Raw genomic sequence first — 19,071 nt, 5'->3', positions numbered from 1 at the left:
CCCCGGGGAAGCACAGGCCTCTTGCGGCCTATGGAAGTGCTCAGAAAGGGCTGTAAGTACTTTATAATCACAAATCTCTTGACACACCATGATAAAGCACTCATCCCCAAAATTAAATTAAATCTTGAGTTGGGGTGATTTGAGGAACTTAATTCTCCAAATGACTGAAGTATTCAAGTTTGAGCTCACAGCTTTATTATGCTCCCAACTACAAGCTCTAAGAAAAGTAGACCAAAAAACAGTTTTGAAGAAGGCGGTGAGGCTGCACTGGATGTATATAATGAGTAAAACAGAACCCACCATAAAACAGAAATAAGGCAACACGAGATTCACTTGTAACGAGGATTTTGGCTGTGTTAAAGAAAGAGGATGGATACGTCTCATTTGTCAAGGGGAAGGAAACTTTCTAACTGCAGGACATACTGAAGACCAGGCTGTATGCTTTCAGAAAGAAACAGTGAAAGTAGAAGTGGAGGAGATAAGGATATCAATAATTAAAGCTGAATTATTTCCAGAGACACAGTTTTTTAACACTTTAGCACTTACCCAAAAGCAAATTCAGAACCATGACTGATGCAACACACCTTGGGACCTACCAAAGCAGTCAGATGGTGCAAGAATGGTACATAACCTTTGGTCAGCAAGGGCCTTCTTCCTTACCACCTTAGTCACCCAGGAAATGACCATTTCCTTAAACTACGATTTACTCAGAGGATCCTGATGAATTTGAAGCCTCTAGGTGCTGGGACTCTTAAGGTGAGTTCCTTCCCTCCTGGTCCTCTGGGCCCCCATTAGTTCTCTTCTGTACAGCTCAGGCTCAAGCCAGGCTTTGTGACCTCACAGACAATATATCTGGAATGAAACCTAGGCTCACCAAGAAATTAATAGAAAGCAGGTTGACTCACATTCTGAGATGTAGCCTGAGTGTGACTACATGACAGAAATACGTTAAGTTAGGGTTTAATAAATATTTGTTAAATGTATATATCTCTGTGTGTGTGTGTGTGTATATATATATATATATATATATATATATACGTATGGGGAGAGAGAGAGCGTGCACACAATATTTGAAAAAAGTTGGTGGAATGAGGCTAAAGATGCTTAGAATATGTTTTATTTTTCATTCGTTGACAACTAATTGATCATCTGAATGGTTACTCTCACATTGTGCCCTAAAATAAGAGATATTTTGCTGGCAGGGAGACTAATTTCATTGTTTTATCTGTTAAGCTCTTTTGCTAAAAAGCAAACCAGGCCAGCTTTAAATTTAAGAAACAGAAACATTACTGGTGCTTATCATGCCAGCACTTTTTCATATTCAGACTACCCCAGGAGGTATATATTACCTCCTTTCCAAGATGGGGAAATTGAGGCTCTGAGTTTATCTAAAATGATCAAACCACATATTTAGTAAGAGGCACAGCCAGCATTAGAATCCAGACCTTACTAGTACATGGTTTAAAAATTAAAACAAAAAATGTCTTCCATTATAAATGTAATACTTGCTTGTCAGAGAATATTTGGAAGAGTAGCAGGAAGGGGGAAAATGAGCTCATGATTCTGACTTCCAGTGGAAGCCACAGCAACATTCTTGTGTACTCTTTCCAGTCCTTTTACTGTATATATATATTTTTTTAACATCTTTATTGGAGTATAATTGCTTTACAATGGTGTGTTAGTTTCTGCTCTATAACAAAGTGAATCAGCTGTACATATACATATATCCCCATATCTCCTCCCTCTTGCGTCTCCCTCCCACCCTCCCTACCCCACCCCCCCACCCCACTCCTCTAGGTGGTCACAAAGCACCGAGCTCCCTGTGCTATGCGGCTGCTTCCCACTAGCTATCTAGTTTACATTTGGTAGTGTATATAATAAGTCCATGCCACTCTCTCACTTCTCCCAGCTTACACTTCCCCCTCCCCGTGTCCTCAAGTCCATTCTCTATGTCTGTGTATATTTTTTAATGTAAGTGTGAACACATGGCATATCAAAATGGGTGTATCACCGTTTTAAAAATTAGCATCTTCTGATTTTAAAAGGAAAGCACACACATTATAGAAAACTTGGAAAATACTGAAATGCATAAAGGGAATTAGTCACCTAGGATCCCATTAGCTAAAAATAACCACAGTTAATATTTTCATACATTCCTTTAGTCTTTTCCTATCAATTTTCTTTTTTACATAGTTAAGCTCATAATGTTCAAGATTTTTAAGTAAGCAAAGGTCTACACGGATGATGACAAGAAGGAACTTGATGACAGGCAGTATTTGCCACTCAAATTATTCAACCAGTTTCCATTTACACAGCCATCAAAATCTCTGTAAGCCTTTAAGCTGTGTTAAGTTTCCACTCAGATGCCTGACATATATCACCAGGTTTGTTTGTTGGTTGTTGTTTTTTTGCATCCAAGTGGGTCTAAACCATTTACATGACGAGAATACTCCACACATAAAGCTTTCAATACCACGTAAAAGCCCTTCTAAAAGAGGGACAACAACGGCTGTAGTCTGATGAAAAGGTTTTAGTAGCTTACAATGAAAAATACATAATGTGCCTTAAACAATTTGCACACTTAAATTTACATAAAAGAGGCTTAGCAAGAAAATAGGGAATGATTAACAATGGCTCAAGGAAGCTCTAAATGGTGTTTAACTGACCGGATCTGATATTAATAACATTCCAAAGAATATATTATCAAAACTAAAAACTTCAGTTGTACATAAAGTAATAAACCTTTACAACAGCTGTTAAGGAAAAGTGGCTGTGTAAGTTTGCACACAATTACTGAAGGCAAAGAGCAAAGGAGAACTCCAGTTGGAATGAATGTGGATTATCTTCATAGGTCTTCCTGCTGATTTAAACACTCATGACGCACTGAATGAACTGAAAGAGAAAAATCAGCGTTACACTGCAGACCTCAGAACACAGAATACACCCTAGCTTATTTTTAGGCAGCTTACCTTTTGGTATTCTCATTTGAATTGTGGATTTAAAAAAATCCTTTTCAAAATAGGAGTAAATGATGAGTGGAAAGGTTCATTTTTTGAAGGAAGCAGTCTAATATAAAACCCAATGTGTTTCTCACATCAAAGCTTCTTACAAGAAGCTCACCTTACCCCAGTGGACAAAGAATTATTTAAATTCCAAATAATATCTTACTCTAGACATGGTCATGATCAAAGGCACCTACTTACAAATACAAGTAACAGTACAGTTTATAGCATTCTATCCCATGGGGAACTTCAGAACTGCAGTCTTAACCCACTATTCTACCAGAGTGCCTTTAAAATGGTTTATTCCCTTAAAATCTGCTTTATTAAAATAAATTCTAGTGTGCCAGTATATGGATGCACAGAAACAGAATATCTGACCCTTCCCTTGCAAATCAGAAACCTCAGTGTAGAAGGATCAGTACTTGCTGTGAAATGTTTGCTTCACCACCAAACACACAGCAGTAGACTCTGCCTTTGCTCTCAGTTTTCTTTTGCATTCTTCCAACACCACTGAGGCCCTGGGCGCTGCTAATTCCTGCAGCATTCCTGCAAGGCCGGGCTGATTACCCCTCTTTCAGGGAAAATGGAACTTGGGTCAGGACGTTCAGATATTCCTTAAGTGGCCCTGCTGAGGCCAAAGCCTATGCACTTTCTGCTCTACAGGCCACCTCTCCGTCCTTGGAAACAGAGCGGGACTGTCACCTGAGAAGTTAATGCACACTGAAGAGAACACACCTTTAAGCAGAAGAAATAAACATGTTTACACACAAGCCTTTTTAAAGTGTACTCATAACTGCAGCAACTGCTAAACCGAAAATATGTGCATTTTTGTATTCTGTCAGTTCCAAATTTACTGAGACTTACATCATCATACGGGAAATTCACAACACCTTGCTGAGCAGTATCCCGTCTTCGAAAGCTGTCTGTAAAACACCACAGTAAAATTTATGAGTCTTTTTAAGCATTTCATCTGAAATTATAATAGTTAATTATGTTGGCACTGGGTTCAAAATGCAGTAACATTTAAATTGTACAACCAGCCAGCATAAACAAAAGACCAAAGCAAAGAAACCAACTGTACCAATATGAATAGATTTAATATGCAACCAAGTAACACAACATGCAGAAGTTGGCCAACTGTCTTTCTCAACATGGAGCTGGAAGAAAACACCTCATCCCAAAGTCAGTAAAAGCTGCACTGACTTCTGAGATCATTCCTTAATTGTGATGGAAGCACAGAATTTCCAAGTTCTTAATAACATAGATATTGCTTAATTAGGAAATAGATGGATGGAGTCCTTAATATGACAAACAGCTGTGATCATATATTCCACCCATTTGAGCTCTGTCCTATTAAAAGGATTCACTTTAGTAAGAAAATCCACCCTCAAAGTTGTGTCAGGATGCAAAAAAATCATAAAACCAGATATTAAAAAGGGTAAAAAGCTAAAGAGAGGAACGAAACCAGAAAAAAAAATACAAAAGAAAGAAAAAGAATAGAGGGGAGAGAAAAGTAGATTACTGATACAGCTACATTTAAGAAGGACATCTGGGGCTTCCCTGGTGGCGCAGTGGTTCAGAGTCCGCCTGCCAATACAGGCGACACGGGTTCGTGCCCCGGTCCGGGAAGATCCCACATGCCGTGGAGCGGCTGGGCCCGTGAGCCATGGCTGCTGAGCCTGCGCGTCGGGAGCCTGTGCTCCGCAACGGGAGAGGCCACAACAGTGAGAGGCCCGTGTACCGCAAAAAAAAAAAAAAAAAAAAAAGAAGGACATCTGAAACAGAGACCACCATTTAAAATCTTTCCAACAGGAGGAAATAGGAAAGAGCTACCAATGAGTAATTTCACTTTTTTCAAGTATTTCACATTCTGGGGAGAAATCACAGAATACTGCTCATACGCTGATCAAAAACGTATCAGTTAGCTTGTTATGTTTTGAAACATTTTAGTAAAGTTTAGTTAGGATTTTTTTTGGCCACGCCGCTGGCTTGGGAGATCTTAGTTCCCCGACCAAGGATTGAACCTGGGCCCTCAGCAGCGAGAGCATGGAGTCCTCACCACTGGACCACCAGGGAATTTAGTTAGGATTATTTTAACGGCAGATTACTTAGTAATGTGAAAAAAATTTCTGAGAAAACAGATATTCTGCCAGATATGCTTAATAGTGATCTCAAAGGACACACCTGTTAGAGCTCGCAGCTTGACGCAGCAGGCGATGTAATCATCGAAGGTGATCTTTCCATTGGTACTATATCGTTTTGCAATTGAATTCACAGCCTGGGGACTCAACCTAAATCCTGAAAGGAAGAAAAATCATCCAGCCAAAAAAAAAAAAAAAACCCAAGGATTACAAAAAGACCGTTAAAAATAATCAAGCCCCCCCAAATTTTTAGGACTGAGAGGGCTCATTTAAATTATGAATATGTACTACTTCTACAAATAGAAACCACCTACATGTAGCACTTAGTTTTAGAAATTAAAAAAAAACATTACTTCTACCAATGAACAGAGAGGTGGAGTCAGTCATACCCACCCATTGTTGTCAGGGCCTTCTGCAATTCCTGGGGATCCACTGTTCCACTCCTGTCGCTGTCAAAACTGATAAAGTGTTGTCTCCAGCCGTTTAGTACAGCCCAGAGTTCTTTAAACTCGCTGAAACCCATTGTGCCTGACATATCTCTCTGAACTGTAATCAAGGATTAGCGCATCTTTATTTTGCAACATTTTCTAATGATTAAATCAAAGATCAAGGATAAGGGAATTTAATATTCTTTCTGCTGAAAAGGTTAAAAATGTTATACATTCTTTTGGACATGATAGGACAAGAGACTAATGATATAATAAAAAGGGCCTATGGAGAAAAAGCTCTGAGTACCTATTTCCCCTGGGGAGAAAAGTTAATTGATATGATGTGATTACAAGGGAATAACGAGGCCATTGCGAGCCACCTGTAACAACCAAACTGGGCTGCACTTTCTGGGTGGCCCAGGCTATGCTGCTTGTCCTTCTGTCCGGGGTCCTCTTTAGTCCTAACACTCGCTTGGTAAGCCCTCCCAGACCCACTGTTTTCACTTTTGGAAAATGAGTGGGATGAAAGAACCATACCATCAGCACTAGCTAAACTAGTCTAAGAACTGTGATGTGAAAAATCCCATTGCTTGAAGGCCAGGTTTGAATCATGCAGGGCAATCAGTGTCACGGTGAAAAAGCCTCCCTGACTGCTCCGGTTTCTATACTTGTTTGTCTTTGATGCTTCCTCAAATTCTTAAATAATGAATGTTCTACTTACTAAACTTCCTTCCTTTTTCACACCAAATACCATCTTGAAAGCTAATGATTTCGGAAAACTTTTTTGTGGTCATTTGTCACTTTGTGTTTACTGGGTATTAATCCTTAGATGAATTCCTTCAGGAAGGATTTTTTTTTTTTTATCCAGAAAAAATACTCTTGGCCACAATCAAGGTAAAGGATACATCCAGCATTGAAACCATAAGCCGGCAAGTCTCCAGGTTAAAAGCTGTTAAATCAAGAAAAGTACATACATATTAATACAATTTCAAAAATTCACATTACATTGGATACATTCAAATTAATTAGGAATGTGATTATTTATACACTTTTATATGCTGCTCAATCTACATGGAGCTAAATTCATGGAGCTTTGAAGTAGATTTTTTTTTTCCAGCTAGATAGGATTCCTTCCAGAACCCAAATTTGATTTTAACAACTTTAATAGAAATCTTTTTTAAAAGTTTTGCATCGTACTGTTAATATTTTTAGGTGTGATTTATGGTTTTGAAATTGGGGGGAAAAAGTGTCCTTATCTTTAAGAAAAATATACACTGAAGTTATTTGTAGGTGGAATAAATGTTGAGATCTGGAATTTGCTTTAAAAGAACATGGGCAGGATTACAGATAAAACAAGAATGGCAACACATTGATAACTGTTGAAGCTGAGTGATGGGTATACAGGAGTTCACTGTATAATTACCTCTATTTTTGGATAAGCTTAAACTTTTCTATAACATGGTTTTTAAAAAGTATTATATTCTTTCTTGCCTTTGAAACTGTAATATAGTGAGTTCAATTCACCATAATGAACCACAATGTATTATCATCCACCATGGTGAATGGGAGGGTTAGTTTGCTTTGTTCCTACTCACAATTGACTCTAGCTGGTTTTGCTAGTTCTGAGTCTGATCGTTTGTTTTTCTTTCTTTTCCCTTTAATGTCAGACACTGAATGGTCACCTCCTACCCCAAACAGCCTACGGCCTCTTTTCATAGACAATAAGATAAATATGCTTGCTAGAATTGTGTGTTAAACAAGAACATTCTGGACTAAGACCTGATGACCCACTTAGTGATGGCCACTGTTCAGAAACCTTTTTAGTTTACTTACAGTTCAAGGGTGTTCTGAGGGCATTTCCATACCTCACTTAGACAACCAAACTAGAATACACTTATTGGTTAATGGCCTACTGGTACTCTAAGCATTAACAAATTAAAAATAAAGAATTCCTTGCACCTTACCAATGACTTTGAGGAAGTGTTCTGAGGTACAAAGAAGCTGTGAAACTAGAAAGAAGAAGTGACAACGGTCACGTGGGCAAAGCTAGCATAAATTTGACAAGTTTGTTAAGATGCACACAGAATTAACATTTTTTACAGCTGTTACTAGCTTCATTTTTATCTCTAACAAAAGTGAATTTAAAACACAACTAAGCTAACTCTTATTACTGTAATGTCTCCGAACATTACAAACTAGAGGTTTTCTACTTTTAATAGATTCCTCTGTTTGGCATATCCTGGAACCCTGAAATAAAAGGTTGGGGGCTGTTCCTATTTTGGTCCTTCAACCTCCACCTGATCCACAGAGACAGTTCTCTGAGGTGAGAGGAGGCAATACTTTTCTGCACTTTTGAGAAAGAGTTGGTTGGTTCTTCATTCTGATTTTTAAGTTCTGTGGAAGTATGAAGTCTCTCTAGTGGAGACCAGAGGTTCTCAAACCTGGGTGCTTATCAGAATCACCCAGAGGCTTTAAAAGATCCTGACACCTGGGCTGCACCACAGAACAAATATTATTTTTTCAGCTTTATTGAGATATTATTGACATATAACATTGTGTAAGTTTAAGGTATACATTGTAATGATTTTCTATACGTATATACTGCAAAATGATTACCATAATAAGGTTAATCAACACATCCATCACCTCACATAGCTACCTTTTGTGTGTGTGGTGAGAAGTTTTAAGATGTACTCTCAACAACTTTTGTTAAGTATAGTCACCACCACCACAGAACAATTAAATCAGAACCTGACTATGGGACTCAGGCATTAGTTTTTTTTTTTGTTTTGTTTTGTTTTGAAAGCTTCTCAGATGATTGTAGTGAGTAGTCAAGATTGAGACCACTCTTCTACTCAAAGTGTGATTCCTGGACTAGCTGTTATTAATATCACCTGGGAGCTTTTGTTTCTTGTTTTTTTCTTTTCGTTTTTCTTTTTGTGGTTTGATGGTGTATGGTCAGGCCACTCAAGATGGCTCTTCTCTTGCTCTCTGTACATTCTCTGCCCGACCAGGGCCTGCGTCACCTATACCCTACGCACAGGACTGACCTTCCTAAGTACTTGCCCTGGGCCCCAGCTGGTGACTGTTCTTATCAAAGGGGCAGTGAGTGCCCCTCTGCTGGCTTCCCTGGTAACGAATGAGCCCACCTGAGGTAACCCCGCCTTATAACTGGCAGTCTCCCCTTCCCCTCTGGAGTGTCCTGCCCACCTTCTGCTGCACACGGTGGGGTGTTGCTCCAGGACCTTGCTTCAGATGTATAAGCTCCCTCATCCATTAAACCACTGATGTCTCTGTTGCTGACTCCGGGCTCTTTCTTCTGTCTTAAAACTGGGCAAGTGCAGGCCTTGTAACAGATGGTTTTCTTTTGTATTAACGCTTGTGTTCAGTTCTTTTTGGTTTTTGTGAATCTACTGTATGTTTCTGATTTGTGGTTACCCTGTTTTTCAAGTATGTTAACCCACTACTATATCTAGTTTCTTTAGACTGATAGTCATATAGGCTCAAATACATTCTGAAAAAAAAAACACACATTTTCTTACTGTCCTCCCCCACATTTTATGATTTTGATGTCCTCTTTTACATCTTCATGTTTATCCTTTTGCTGTTCTTTGTAGTTATCATCACTTTAAAATATATTTTGGATTTTTTTTTAATCTGGATACTGGCTTATTTAAATGATTTACTTTCCAATTGTGCTTTTCTCTTTCCTATAGATTCTTGCTTCTTTTCTTTTTAGAGTAGACCTTTCAATATATCTTTTAGGATATGTTTTGTATTGCTGTATTCTTTTAGTTTTTGCCTGTCTGAGAAATCCTTTCTCTCTCCTACTCTAAATAATAATCTTGCTGGGTAGAGTATCCTAGTTTGCAGGTTTTTCCCTTTCAAGACTGAATATATCATGCCACTCCCTTCCAGCCTGCAAAGCTTCTGTAGAGAAATCAGCAGATAGCCTTATGGGTGTTCCCTTGTAATGAACTCTTTGTTTTTCCTCACCTGGGAGCTTTTAGAACTGCAGCATCTCAGCCCTTAACATAAACCAACAAAATCAGAATCTGCGCTTTTAACAAGATCCCCAGGGGATATATATTCACATTAAAGCTCAACCGGAGCCAGCAGGCCCAACCCATTTAGAGATGCAAATTCTCAGGTCTCACCCCAGACCCTACAGAGAAATGCTAGAGCAGGGCCCGCGATCTGGTTTTAGCAAACCTTCCAGGTGATGCTGCAGCTGCTGCAGGGTAAGGACTACTGCTCCAGAGGGCCTGACACCACAGGACAGGGCCAACTGTGTCTGGATGTAAAGCGAGGCTTTTGGCGGCCAGGAAGCAGCCAGTCCCTGTCTCCCAGGTCTATGAATGACACCATTACCCACTCAGCCCCCTGAGCCAGAAACCTGAGAAAGTCCACAATTCCCTCTCCCTTGACATTTGATCACCTTCCGAACAGCCTTAGGATCCATCCAACTCCAGTCCCACTGTCCTATCCCCAGTGTAGTCGGCACTTCTCTCATCTGTTTGACTCCAAGGGCCACCTAACTGGTATCCCTGACTCCCCACATTCCCCACACCCATACTCCTCAATTTGGTCTTTCTCATACAGCCAGGGAAATAGGTGCTCTTCTACTTAAGACCCAGTGGAGGTGTTCCACTGCACTCAGGATAAAGTCCAAACACCTTAATTGGCATATAAGGTCATACACATATTTTCTCAGTTCAGCTCCTTTCCTACTGTTCATTCAACCCCATAAGCTACCTCTGGTCAATTTCTCTCAGTTCCTTGACTGAACCATCCTCCCTCTCATCTCTGGGTACACACTATTCTGTCTGCCTGGAACACAGCTTCCCTACCTCACTCACTTCTTGGTCTGCATCATTTCTGCTCAACTTTCATTTCTCCTCAGTTGAGGTATCGATTCTGCAAGGAAAACTTTCCTGACCTCTGTCTGGGTTACTGGCCCCTCTGATGTGACCCCACAGCTTACAGTAAAAGGTAAACCCTTTACCTACCCCAGCGCTTTTCACCGTGTTCCTGAGGCACTGTTGGCGCTTGCAGACCCCAGCACCTACCACGTGGTAGGTGTCCATTAGAAATGTGTTGGTTGGCCAAATGAATGAACACGTGAGACTGAATTCTCATCCCTATGCAGGAAGCTGTATACCCCTCTCAAAGAGCCTAAGGAGGATATGGTTTTTAAACGGACTCTTCTGATTTTCACTGATACTTAAAAGTAATGTATAATCCCTTAGGTAAATATCAATCTTTCTTAAGTCAAAATTCAAATATGGGTATATGATTTTTCCATTTTAGGAAGTCTTCTATACTCATTAATTCATCAAATGCCTATTAAATATTCATTATGTGCAGGGCTCAGGGTACCCGGGACATTGGAGATACAAACGTGACACTGGAACCTGGCCCAGCTGACAGTCTAAAGTTAAAGATAAGTCATGTGCACAAGGTAGAGGATGGTAAGCCATAATGGAGGCACCAAAAACTACCAGATGTTGAGGAGAGGCTCCTTCTTGGTAAGAAAGACTTCATAGAAGCAGCAGCATTTAAGCCAAGTTTTGAACAACAGAAAAGATTTGGGACATCTGGCGACAACCATGTAGAGCTAGGGACCTGCATAAGCAAAGAGAGAAGCAGTGAAGTCCGGACAGGCAAAGGAAGTGGGAGAAATGACCGTTAGATGAGGCTGCATCACTGAAGAGACTGAGTTCCTGGGACGCTGTCTGGCTTTTGTTTTATATGGGCACCATGGAGCTACTCAGGATTGTTAGAGGAGGACAGTGAAAGGTTAGAGCTCTTTGCCAGGGAGAACAGAAATCTGGTCCTCTTTTGTGAGAGGACTGAGAAGGAAGGGAATGAGGTAGGCAGTGAACAAAACAGAAAAGTCACCATTCTGGGCAGTTCCAATGAGTTAGAACACTGACATCTAATACGTTTGGGTGAGGAGAACTCTTGTTCAATTTTAATAGTATTTTTTTTCCCCAGAAAGAGCTTTTACTAATGCTAATCCTATTTTAAATAATTTCAAAAGAACCTTTGTTATAATTTTATCTTGACTCTCTATCTCCTTTCTCCTGTTCATTCTGCTAAAATACCTCAAACAACTTTTCTTCTAGTGGAAATCCACAACGTAACAGACCTAGCAGGAAATTCCCACCTGCAGTTGTTTCTCTCAACCTTACCACAGAGGAACAACTACTACACTCAAGGAAAAAAGAGCAACTTCCCTCATCAGCGCCACCTCTAGGCATGACTGCTCCCTCTTAAACTGGTTAAGAAGGTGCCATAGGTGTCTCTATCCCCCCTGCCACCCCTAGCGCCCGTCCGCACTTTCTGGCTTGGAAGCTGGGTTGAAAAGACCAATGGCTGTATAACTTCTGCATTACAACACTCTGACATCTCACATCCAAGATGGTTTTGTGGTTCATTACAGCCTCCATAACCAGATGACAGCAAGCAAATTAATTCAATCACATGATCCAGATGATTCAGGATATGTCTTTTCTATAACTCAGTGATCTAAGATCATTAGTAAATGTAGCTTTCTCAAATGAAATTTTTAAAAACACTGCTCTCCAAGGATATACTGCCCACTTTGTTCGATTTGAAAACCGGCCACACCTCTTCTACTGAAAGGGTGTAGAGTAATAGTCTATGTTGTGACATGGCTCACTTCTGTAAACCCTGCTATTAGACCTTCTTTGTTCACCAGCTCCAACTGCTTGAGGTTAACAACTAATGATTTAAATGTATTGCCTACAATAGTTTAAAAAAAATAATTCCCTAAACTAGAAAAGGGCTTCTTTTGTTTAGGACCAGGGTAGATGACAGAAATGCAAAAGGTTCCTCTTTTGTATTAATTCCCACAACTAGGAAATGTTAATTGGATACTGAAGTCATAAAACAAAGGATGATAAAAATGGATATGCAAGGAGTTTAAAAGAGAGCCACCTAGTAACTGTGCCATATCAAACAGTCAAAAATGGCCACTACGGGTCCTCAAGTGTGAATTCTAGTTTGAGTGTTTTTTTTTTTTTCTTAAGGGATCTTAGTTCCCAACCAGGGATCAAGCCCGGGCCCACTGCAGTGAAAGCACCGAGTCCTAACCACTGGACCGCCAGGGAATTCCCTAGTTTGAGTGTTTTAATTCACAGCTTACTGGGAAGTTGAGGCTTCGATCTGATGTTCTGTCTCAATTAACAACTGGCAGAGAAGTTGGTAGCTCATGTACATTAGCCAAGACACTATTCTCTATCATGGTCAAGACATGATTTGAAGAGCAGCATGTGGCATGTGTGGGATGCAGCATCTTGGCAGGAATTCTCTCTCTGCAGCTCATGCAGAGTCAAAAGGCAGGAAGCAGGTGTAAGTACAGGGGCAGGCTGTGAGGAAACTGGGGGGTGGCAGGAAGGAGGACTACTGTAAGGAGTTTAGAAATTAGGAAGGGCACGTCTTACTTAGCCTGATGTAGAAAGAGGAAAGAGCTGGGGGATGTCAAGGTGACCGTTCATGCTGCCAGGAGTTGAGACCAGGAGTGCAGAACTGGCTCCCTGAGGACTAGGGGTTGGGGACCAGGCACCGGGGAAAAGGGAGGGTAGGACCAACTACTCAGAACTAGGCATGCAGGACAGGCCACTCGGGGACCAGGTGCACAGGACCAGCCACTCAAAGCCCTAAGTGCCACCAGGCTCAGAGACAGAATAAGCTCTTGGCAAACAGTCAGCAGTGAATGTTAGGTCCTATCATTAACAACACCTGACCTGGTGGATTTCATTTCAGCACCTTACCTCATTTTCTGAGGAGGCCATATAGACTGTCATTGGTTTGAATGGTTCCAGATACATGGAACCCATATCCAAGAAACCCACTAAATCGGTGGGTAGTGTGGAATGATTCAGTAAGAACTGTTCTCAAATTAACATTTTGAAATACAAAAGAACCAACCGAATTCAGCTTTTGAAATTCTTAACTTTGCTGGATCAGAAAAGCTCAGATTCCTTGAAGGCTATAATAATCACAAGTAACATCTGAAATATGAAACACAGGAGTATTTCTAGAGACACTTTGGGCCTCCTAACTTACGTTTGTATCCTCCAGCAATGCCCGACTGTGTCAGGCATCTCTGCAATTCATCAGCATCTATTTGTCCATCCTTTAAAAAAAAAATAGGAAAAGGAATCTCAATCATGATTTGTACTTTCTAGTTCTTTGTTTACATTCAGTATTCAGTGTAGCAATAATGGTAAAGACAATGAATATTATCATGCATGAGACTTTTTTTAAAGGAATGCCTGCTAAAAGTAGGCATTCTTTTTCCTCACTCTACTTCCCATAACAATTTAAGTATAGAAAGAAAGAAAAATTGTTATGGCCTCTTCCATAAATGTATAATTAGGGCCATAAACAAAAAATACATTTCTTAATACCTAGGTAAAGTGGGCATTCAATTTCAGGCTTTATTTTAAATAATCATTATACAAGGATTAACCAAGCCTGAAAGCTGCTTACACCTATACTTTAGATGAAATGATGAAAAGGTATTGGTAGTACTAAATTCCCGAATTAGACTTGGCATAAATGTTCTCAAGTATAAGATTCCTCTTTTAATAAAACAGTGAGGTGAATTCAGTTTCTTCCACTGAGACATGATATTTTTAAATGTATGAAGAAAACTAGTTTCTGTCTTGAACTACTCTCAGTCTGAGCTAGGAATCTGCCAAAGCAAGCATTTTAAAATAAAATTATTTATGTAGTTGATTAAAAGTCTTATTACTCTTTCTAGCTTTTTTTTTGTCGGGGTGTGTGGAGAGCAGGGTATACAGATGACATCAGTAAATGAAAAGTCTGGTTCCCACAGAAAGCGTCCTCTGTGATCACCTTTGCTTATGATGTGATGAATTGGTTTTTTTTTATCACGATTATACCTGGGAGACAGAGGTTCCCCGTGCTTATTCACTGGCTGACCTAGGTCAGAACTAGATACATGTAATTTTTAGGGATTTTAAAATAAAATACCTCAATCCTGAAGTCCATGACTATTATATGTTCTAGACGAGGGGCATGATCAATAATGTGAAAAACGATGGGCATGCTGCTGCAGGCCAGGGCTGCTGAAAGCTAAGCAGGGGGGGTCACTTACATGGCTGCAGGCACAGGCAATCTAAGAATAAGGAGTCTTGAGCTTTGCCGAGTCTTGTGGTTTCAAAGATACTGATCACTAACAGATGAAGCAGATACTTAAGGGGCAGCTCTTTCAGTTTTAGACTCAATTTTCCAGTGTTTCTCAAACGGTATTTCTTAGAGTGCTATTCTAAAAGGTGGTTGTAGGTTGTTATTCCATAACAGTCTAAGGCATTTTCACATTAAGATTGTGTTACTTCTAGCTTTTGATCAAAACAAAGCTAAGGTGAATGCATAAGCACAGACACCCCCTCTGGACATGTTTGGGTTATATGAACAGCATATTTACCATATACATTCACTGACCTGGGAGCTGGGGAAGGGGCCTCCCTCAAGATGCACTACCACCTGTCATATGACTTAGAATGTAAAGAAGTGAATGGTCTTGGGGTGCTGACCTTAATTCTCTCTCTGGGTCAACAGACCACAACACCTGATAAGGACATGGAAGACTTGACCTGGTAACAGCATCTGCATCAAAGAGGAACTAAACTGTTCAGAAGATTAACTTCCTGATAGTAAGAAGAATATAGTACCTTTCTTAATTTTTTTTTTTTTTTTTTTTTTTTTTTTTGCGGTACGTGGGCCTCTCACTGTTGTGGCCTCTCCCATTGCGGAGCACAGGCTCCGGACGTGCAGGCCCAGCGGCCATGGCTCACGGGCCCAGCCGCTCTGCGGCACATGGGATCTTCCCAGACCGGGGCACAAACCTGTGTCCCCTGTATCGGCAGGCATACTCCCAACCACTGCGCCACCAGGGAAGCCCACCTTTCTTATTTTGAAGCTGGTGGGTTTTTACCATACACACCTATTTCCTAAGGGGGTAACTGACTAACAATCAAACTCTACCCAAAGAAAGTGTCCCCTAGAATCTGGCTACAGAATTACTAGTACCACATGCTTTTAATTGTACAAAGAAGGGTTTAATGTTCAGCAGATCTGGTATTTCTTCTCTGGAAACCACTATGGACCCTGACAATTCAGTTCTGAAGACATCTTTCTACCTTACATATCTTCAAAGCACATTTATACTAGCCTGTTCTGTTGAATCTGACCCTAATTCAATCACAAGTTTAGTTCTGAATGTAACATAAACACGAGTAACCCTTTGTCCTAATTCGTTCTGAATATTCAAAAATAAGTAACTGCCTATGAACTTCTCTTTTTTTTTTCTTGTGGAGAAGCAAAGGAATTCTTTTCCAGATGAAAGGCTGTTTTTCTGTGCCACTATAACAAAGGTTAATACAAATGTAGAATCTGACAGTCCTTTAATGTTAAAGGGAAAAGCTAACCTGTCCAGCTACAGCAGCAAAGTAACCATACAGCGGATCCTGAGTTTGTCCGGGAAACGCAGGCCCTCCGGGAGCCCCTCCATACTGTAAGATAGGAGACAAACGCATCATTCCGCTGACCAAGTTTTATTCTTTCACCGCCTCATGCAAAGCCAGGCAATTGCCAGGCCTTCGCTGTCAGTCGTTTGCCACCTCTCAACCTGCAATCACTCCTCCCCTTTCTCCCATTCTCACCCCGTTATAATTTAAAAACCGGCAGCTAGGATCAAAATAAGTAGTCTTGACAGTGACATCAGAGTAAGTGAAGCAACTTTACAAATCCCCATTAACCCGCAGGCTACTGAGATAAACGCAACCTGGGCATGCAACTTACATTTTTCTAGCGTTTACGGTATTTTTAAAGCGTTTTGAGACAGGTGTAGCCTCGGGAGGGGTGAGGTGGGACAAGGCGAGGGAACTTTCTCTTTTGGAAACAGTTCCCACGACGACGCGCATCCCTGACGCAGGGCGAGGCGGCCTTCCTCCCGGAGGTCTTTGACTCTAACGGACTTTCCCTGACTTTCCTGTTTTTCCCACTTTCTTTCAGAGAGGGAGAGGTGGACCGCAGGACCATTCTAGATTAAAATGGCTGTTGCTCTCAGGGAAGGCGGAGAGGAAGGCAACACCCCGTGTGAATTATTTCACGCCGCGGATCCGGGAGTCACAGGGTGGGCTTCTTGGGTCAAAACCACCCGCGCCCCGGCCCCGCGCAGCCAGCCGGGGGTTGAAGGGACAGAGGGAAAGAGGGCGCTGGAGACAGAGGCCGGTCGGCAGGGGCCCGGGGCGAGGCGGCTGGCAGGGCGGGGGCGCCCGGGAGCCGCCCCGGCGGAGTCGCCACGTGTGGCCTCTCGGCGACCCCGGCGTCCAGGGGTCGCACCCCGGCCGCGAGCCCGGGCGGGCAGCACTCACCCCGCCTGCGTAGTAGCCGCCGCCGGCGCCAGGGTGCCCGGGGTACGCCATGCTGCCCTCTGTGCCGCAGCCCTGCGCCTCCCGCCTCCCCGCCGCGGCCGCCTCGGGCCGCACCACCGGAGCCCACGGGGGACGCGCTTCAGGCCCGCCGGCCCTGCCAGGCTCCACTTCCGGCCCCTCGCCCCCTCCTGCGCTCCGCCCGGCCTTTGGTGTTTACGTACTCAGGCCCTGACGAATCGGAGGTCCGGTAAGTGACTTCAGACCCGCGATACAATTCGCACCTGGGACTCTCCTCCCTTCGAAACGAATGGCACGTTCCGACACTAACCGAGTTCCCGGGGTATTCTTTTTCTCTTCCTGCTTGGACATGTTCTGTTACGCTTTTTATTTTAAATAACTTTACTGGACAGGCCTACGGCCTCTAAGCAGAGTGCGGTATTGGGGGAAGGGGCTGAAGGCTTTAGGGCAGCTCTTAGATGCTTTCGGGGAAAGGAGACGTCGTCGAAAAATCAAAATTTGAAAGCGCCCTCGGGAAACTGGAATAAACTCGAGGAACAGAGAGCGGGGAGCGTTGGCTGGCGGTTGCACATATCCCTGAACAATACGGCGTGTTTCCTTCCTAGGGGACACTGTCATCTCCTGGCTAAGCTGGGTGTGACTCGGCCATGGCCTGGGGAGTATAGAGAGCATTTACTGGGCAGGGCAGCCTCGCCCAGATTGTTAATAGAAATTGAGTTGTTTGAATTATCTGGATGATTTAGGCAAAACAGTCCCATTCTCCAAAATTACTCAGCTGCTTTTTATGCAAGAAAAGTTTAGCGCAAGCTGAGAGTGTGCTGGTAAATATTCAGGAGGGTGAGAGAGCTGGAACTTGGAACTTCACTCAGTTGATTCAGGAAACAGTTTTCTTTACTTCACACAGTTTTCTTTTTCACCTAAACAGTTTGAAGCAATTCAGATGTGAGATTTTTGCTTGGTTTTGTTTCAGGTAATTTCAATCACGCAGAATGTTTTTCTGAATTTTAACGTTTTAAGAAATGCAATAACGAGCAAGGTTCGCAGTATTTGCTATGGAGGTTGCACAGAAAAATTGAATGAGTCATGAACATTTAACAAATATTGGAGCACCCGCTGTGCGAGGTTCTGTGCTTGTTCACCGTGGTGGAGTGGTGGACCGGGTTCCTCCATACTGAGTTCCTGGTCTGTGTTCTCACTAGGGTCATTGTTTTCCTCTTATGTATAAACTTCCCTCTCAAGTCCTCTTTTTGGATACCCAAATGCTAAAAGCCAAAGTCCTGAATTGTGAGAAAATTCTAATAGTCCCTGTTGTCTTATATCAAGTAAACTATATATTACTTGCTTTGTGTTTGATTCAGGAAGTTGATTACTGTTTTCAAATGCCACAGCCATCATCAACGTAGATTAGACATATGAGTCCTTTGGCCTACGTAGAGTTTTTGGTTTTTTTCTCCCTACTATTTTTTAGTGTGGTAAGAGCACAACATGAGATCTACCAGCCTAACAAATAGTACCATGCACTATTGTTAAAAGCATGCAGTGTTGTACAGAAGATCTCCAGAACGTTTCCTCTCACATGACTAAAAATCTATACCAGTGAACAACTCCCCATTTCCTCCTCTCAGCCCCTGGCAACCACGATTCTACTTTGTTTCTATGAGTTTGACTACTGTAGATGCCTCATGTAAGTAGAATCATGCAATATTTGTCTTCTTGTGATTGACTTGTTTCACTTAGCATAATGTCCTTGAAGTTCAATCATGTAAAATATTATAGGATTTCCTTCTTTTTTAAGGCTGGATAACAATGTATTGTATGTACATACTACATTTTAAAAATCCATTCATGCATAGATGGACATTTGGGTTGCTGCCACATCTTGGTTACTGTGAATAATGTTGCAGTGAACATGCGTGTAAAATCTCTTTGAAATCCTGTTTTTAATTATTTTGAATATATACCCAGAAGTGGGGTTGCTAGATCATATGGTAGTTTTAATTTTCTGATGAACTTCCATACTGTTTTCATAGCAGCCTCACCATTTCTAATT

General features: G+C 41.7%; 1 protein-coding gene across 2 annotated transcripts; it reads right to left on the bottom strand.

Annotated features, from left to right (window-relative positions):
• Nucleotides 1-2,515: 2,515 nt before the first annotated feature.
• On the bottom strand, nt 2,516-17,176 carry SRI (sorcin). Of its 2 annotated transcripts, XM_082632927.1 has the most exons (9): nt 17,004-17,176; nt 16,056-16,139; nt 13,666-13,735; nt 7,536-7,580; nt 6,477-6,520; nt 5,537-5,684; nt 5,187-5,300; nt 3,867-3,925; nt 2,516-2,892 (listed from the first exon to the last, which is right to left on the bottom strand). In XM_082632927.1, the coding sequence occupies exons 1-9, from the start codon at nt 17,052-17,054 to the stop codon at nt 2,866-2,868; spliced, it is 642 nt and encodes a 213-aa protein (XP_082489053.1). In that variant the 5' UTR covers nt 17,055-17,176; the 3' UTR covers nt 2,516-2,865. The 2 variants fall into 2 exon arrangements, with proteins under 2 accessions (XP_082489053.1, XP_082489054.1); XM_082632928.1 differs by lacking the exon at nt 7,536-7,580 and having other exon boundaries at nt 17,004-17,173.
• Between the last annotated feature and the right edge of the window lie 1,895 nt (nt 17,177-19,071).

Source organism: Mesoplodon mirus, assembly GCF_964341445.2.
Source record: "Mesoplodon mirus genome assembly, chromosome: 9".
Taxonomy (NCBI): domain Eukaryota; kingdom Metazoa; phylum Chordata; class Mammalia; order Artiodactyla; family Ziphiidae; genus Mesoplodon; species Mesoplodon mirus.
The sequence above is the reverse complement of the archived record's forward strand: the minus strand, read 5'-3'. Positions and strand labels throughout refer to the sequence as shown.

Bases quoted from the DNA above. Each gene is read 5' to 3' on its own strand.
- SRI (XM_082632927.1), bottom strand. From the start codon at position 17,054: ATGGCGTACCCCGGGCACCCTGGCGCCGGCGGCGGCTACTACGCAGGC. The intron at 13,736-16,055 runs GTTAGCTTTTCC...TTTTTTTTAAAG, and splicing joins TTGCTGCTGTAGCTGGACAG to GATGGACAAATAGATGCTGA. The intron at 3,926-5,186 runs GTGTGTCCTTTG...GGTGTTTTACAG, and splicing joins CAAGCTGCGAGCTCTAACAG to ACAGCTTTCGAAGACGGGAT.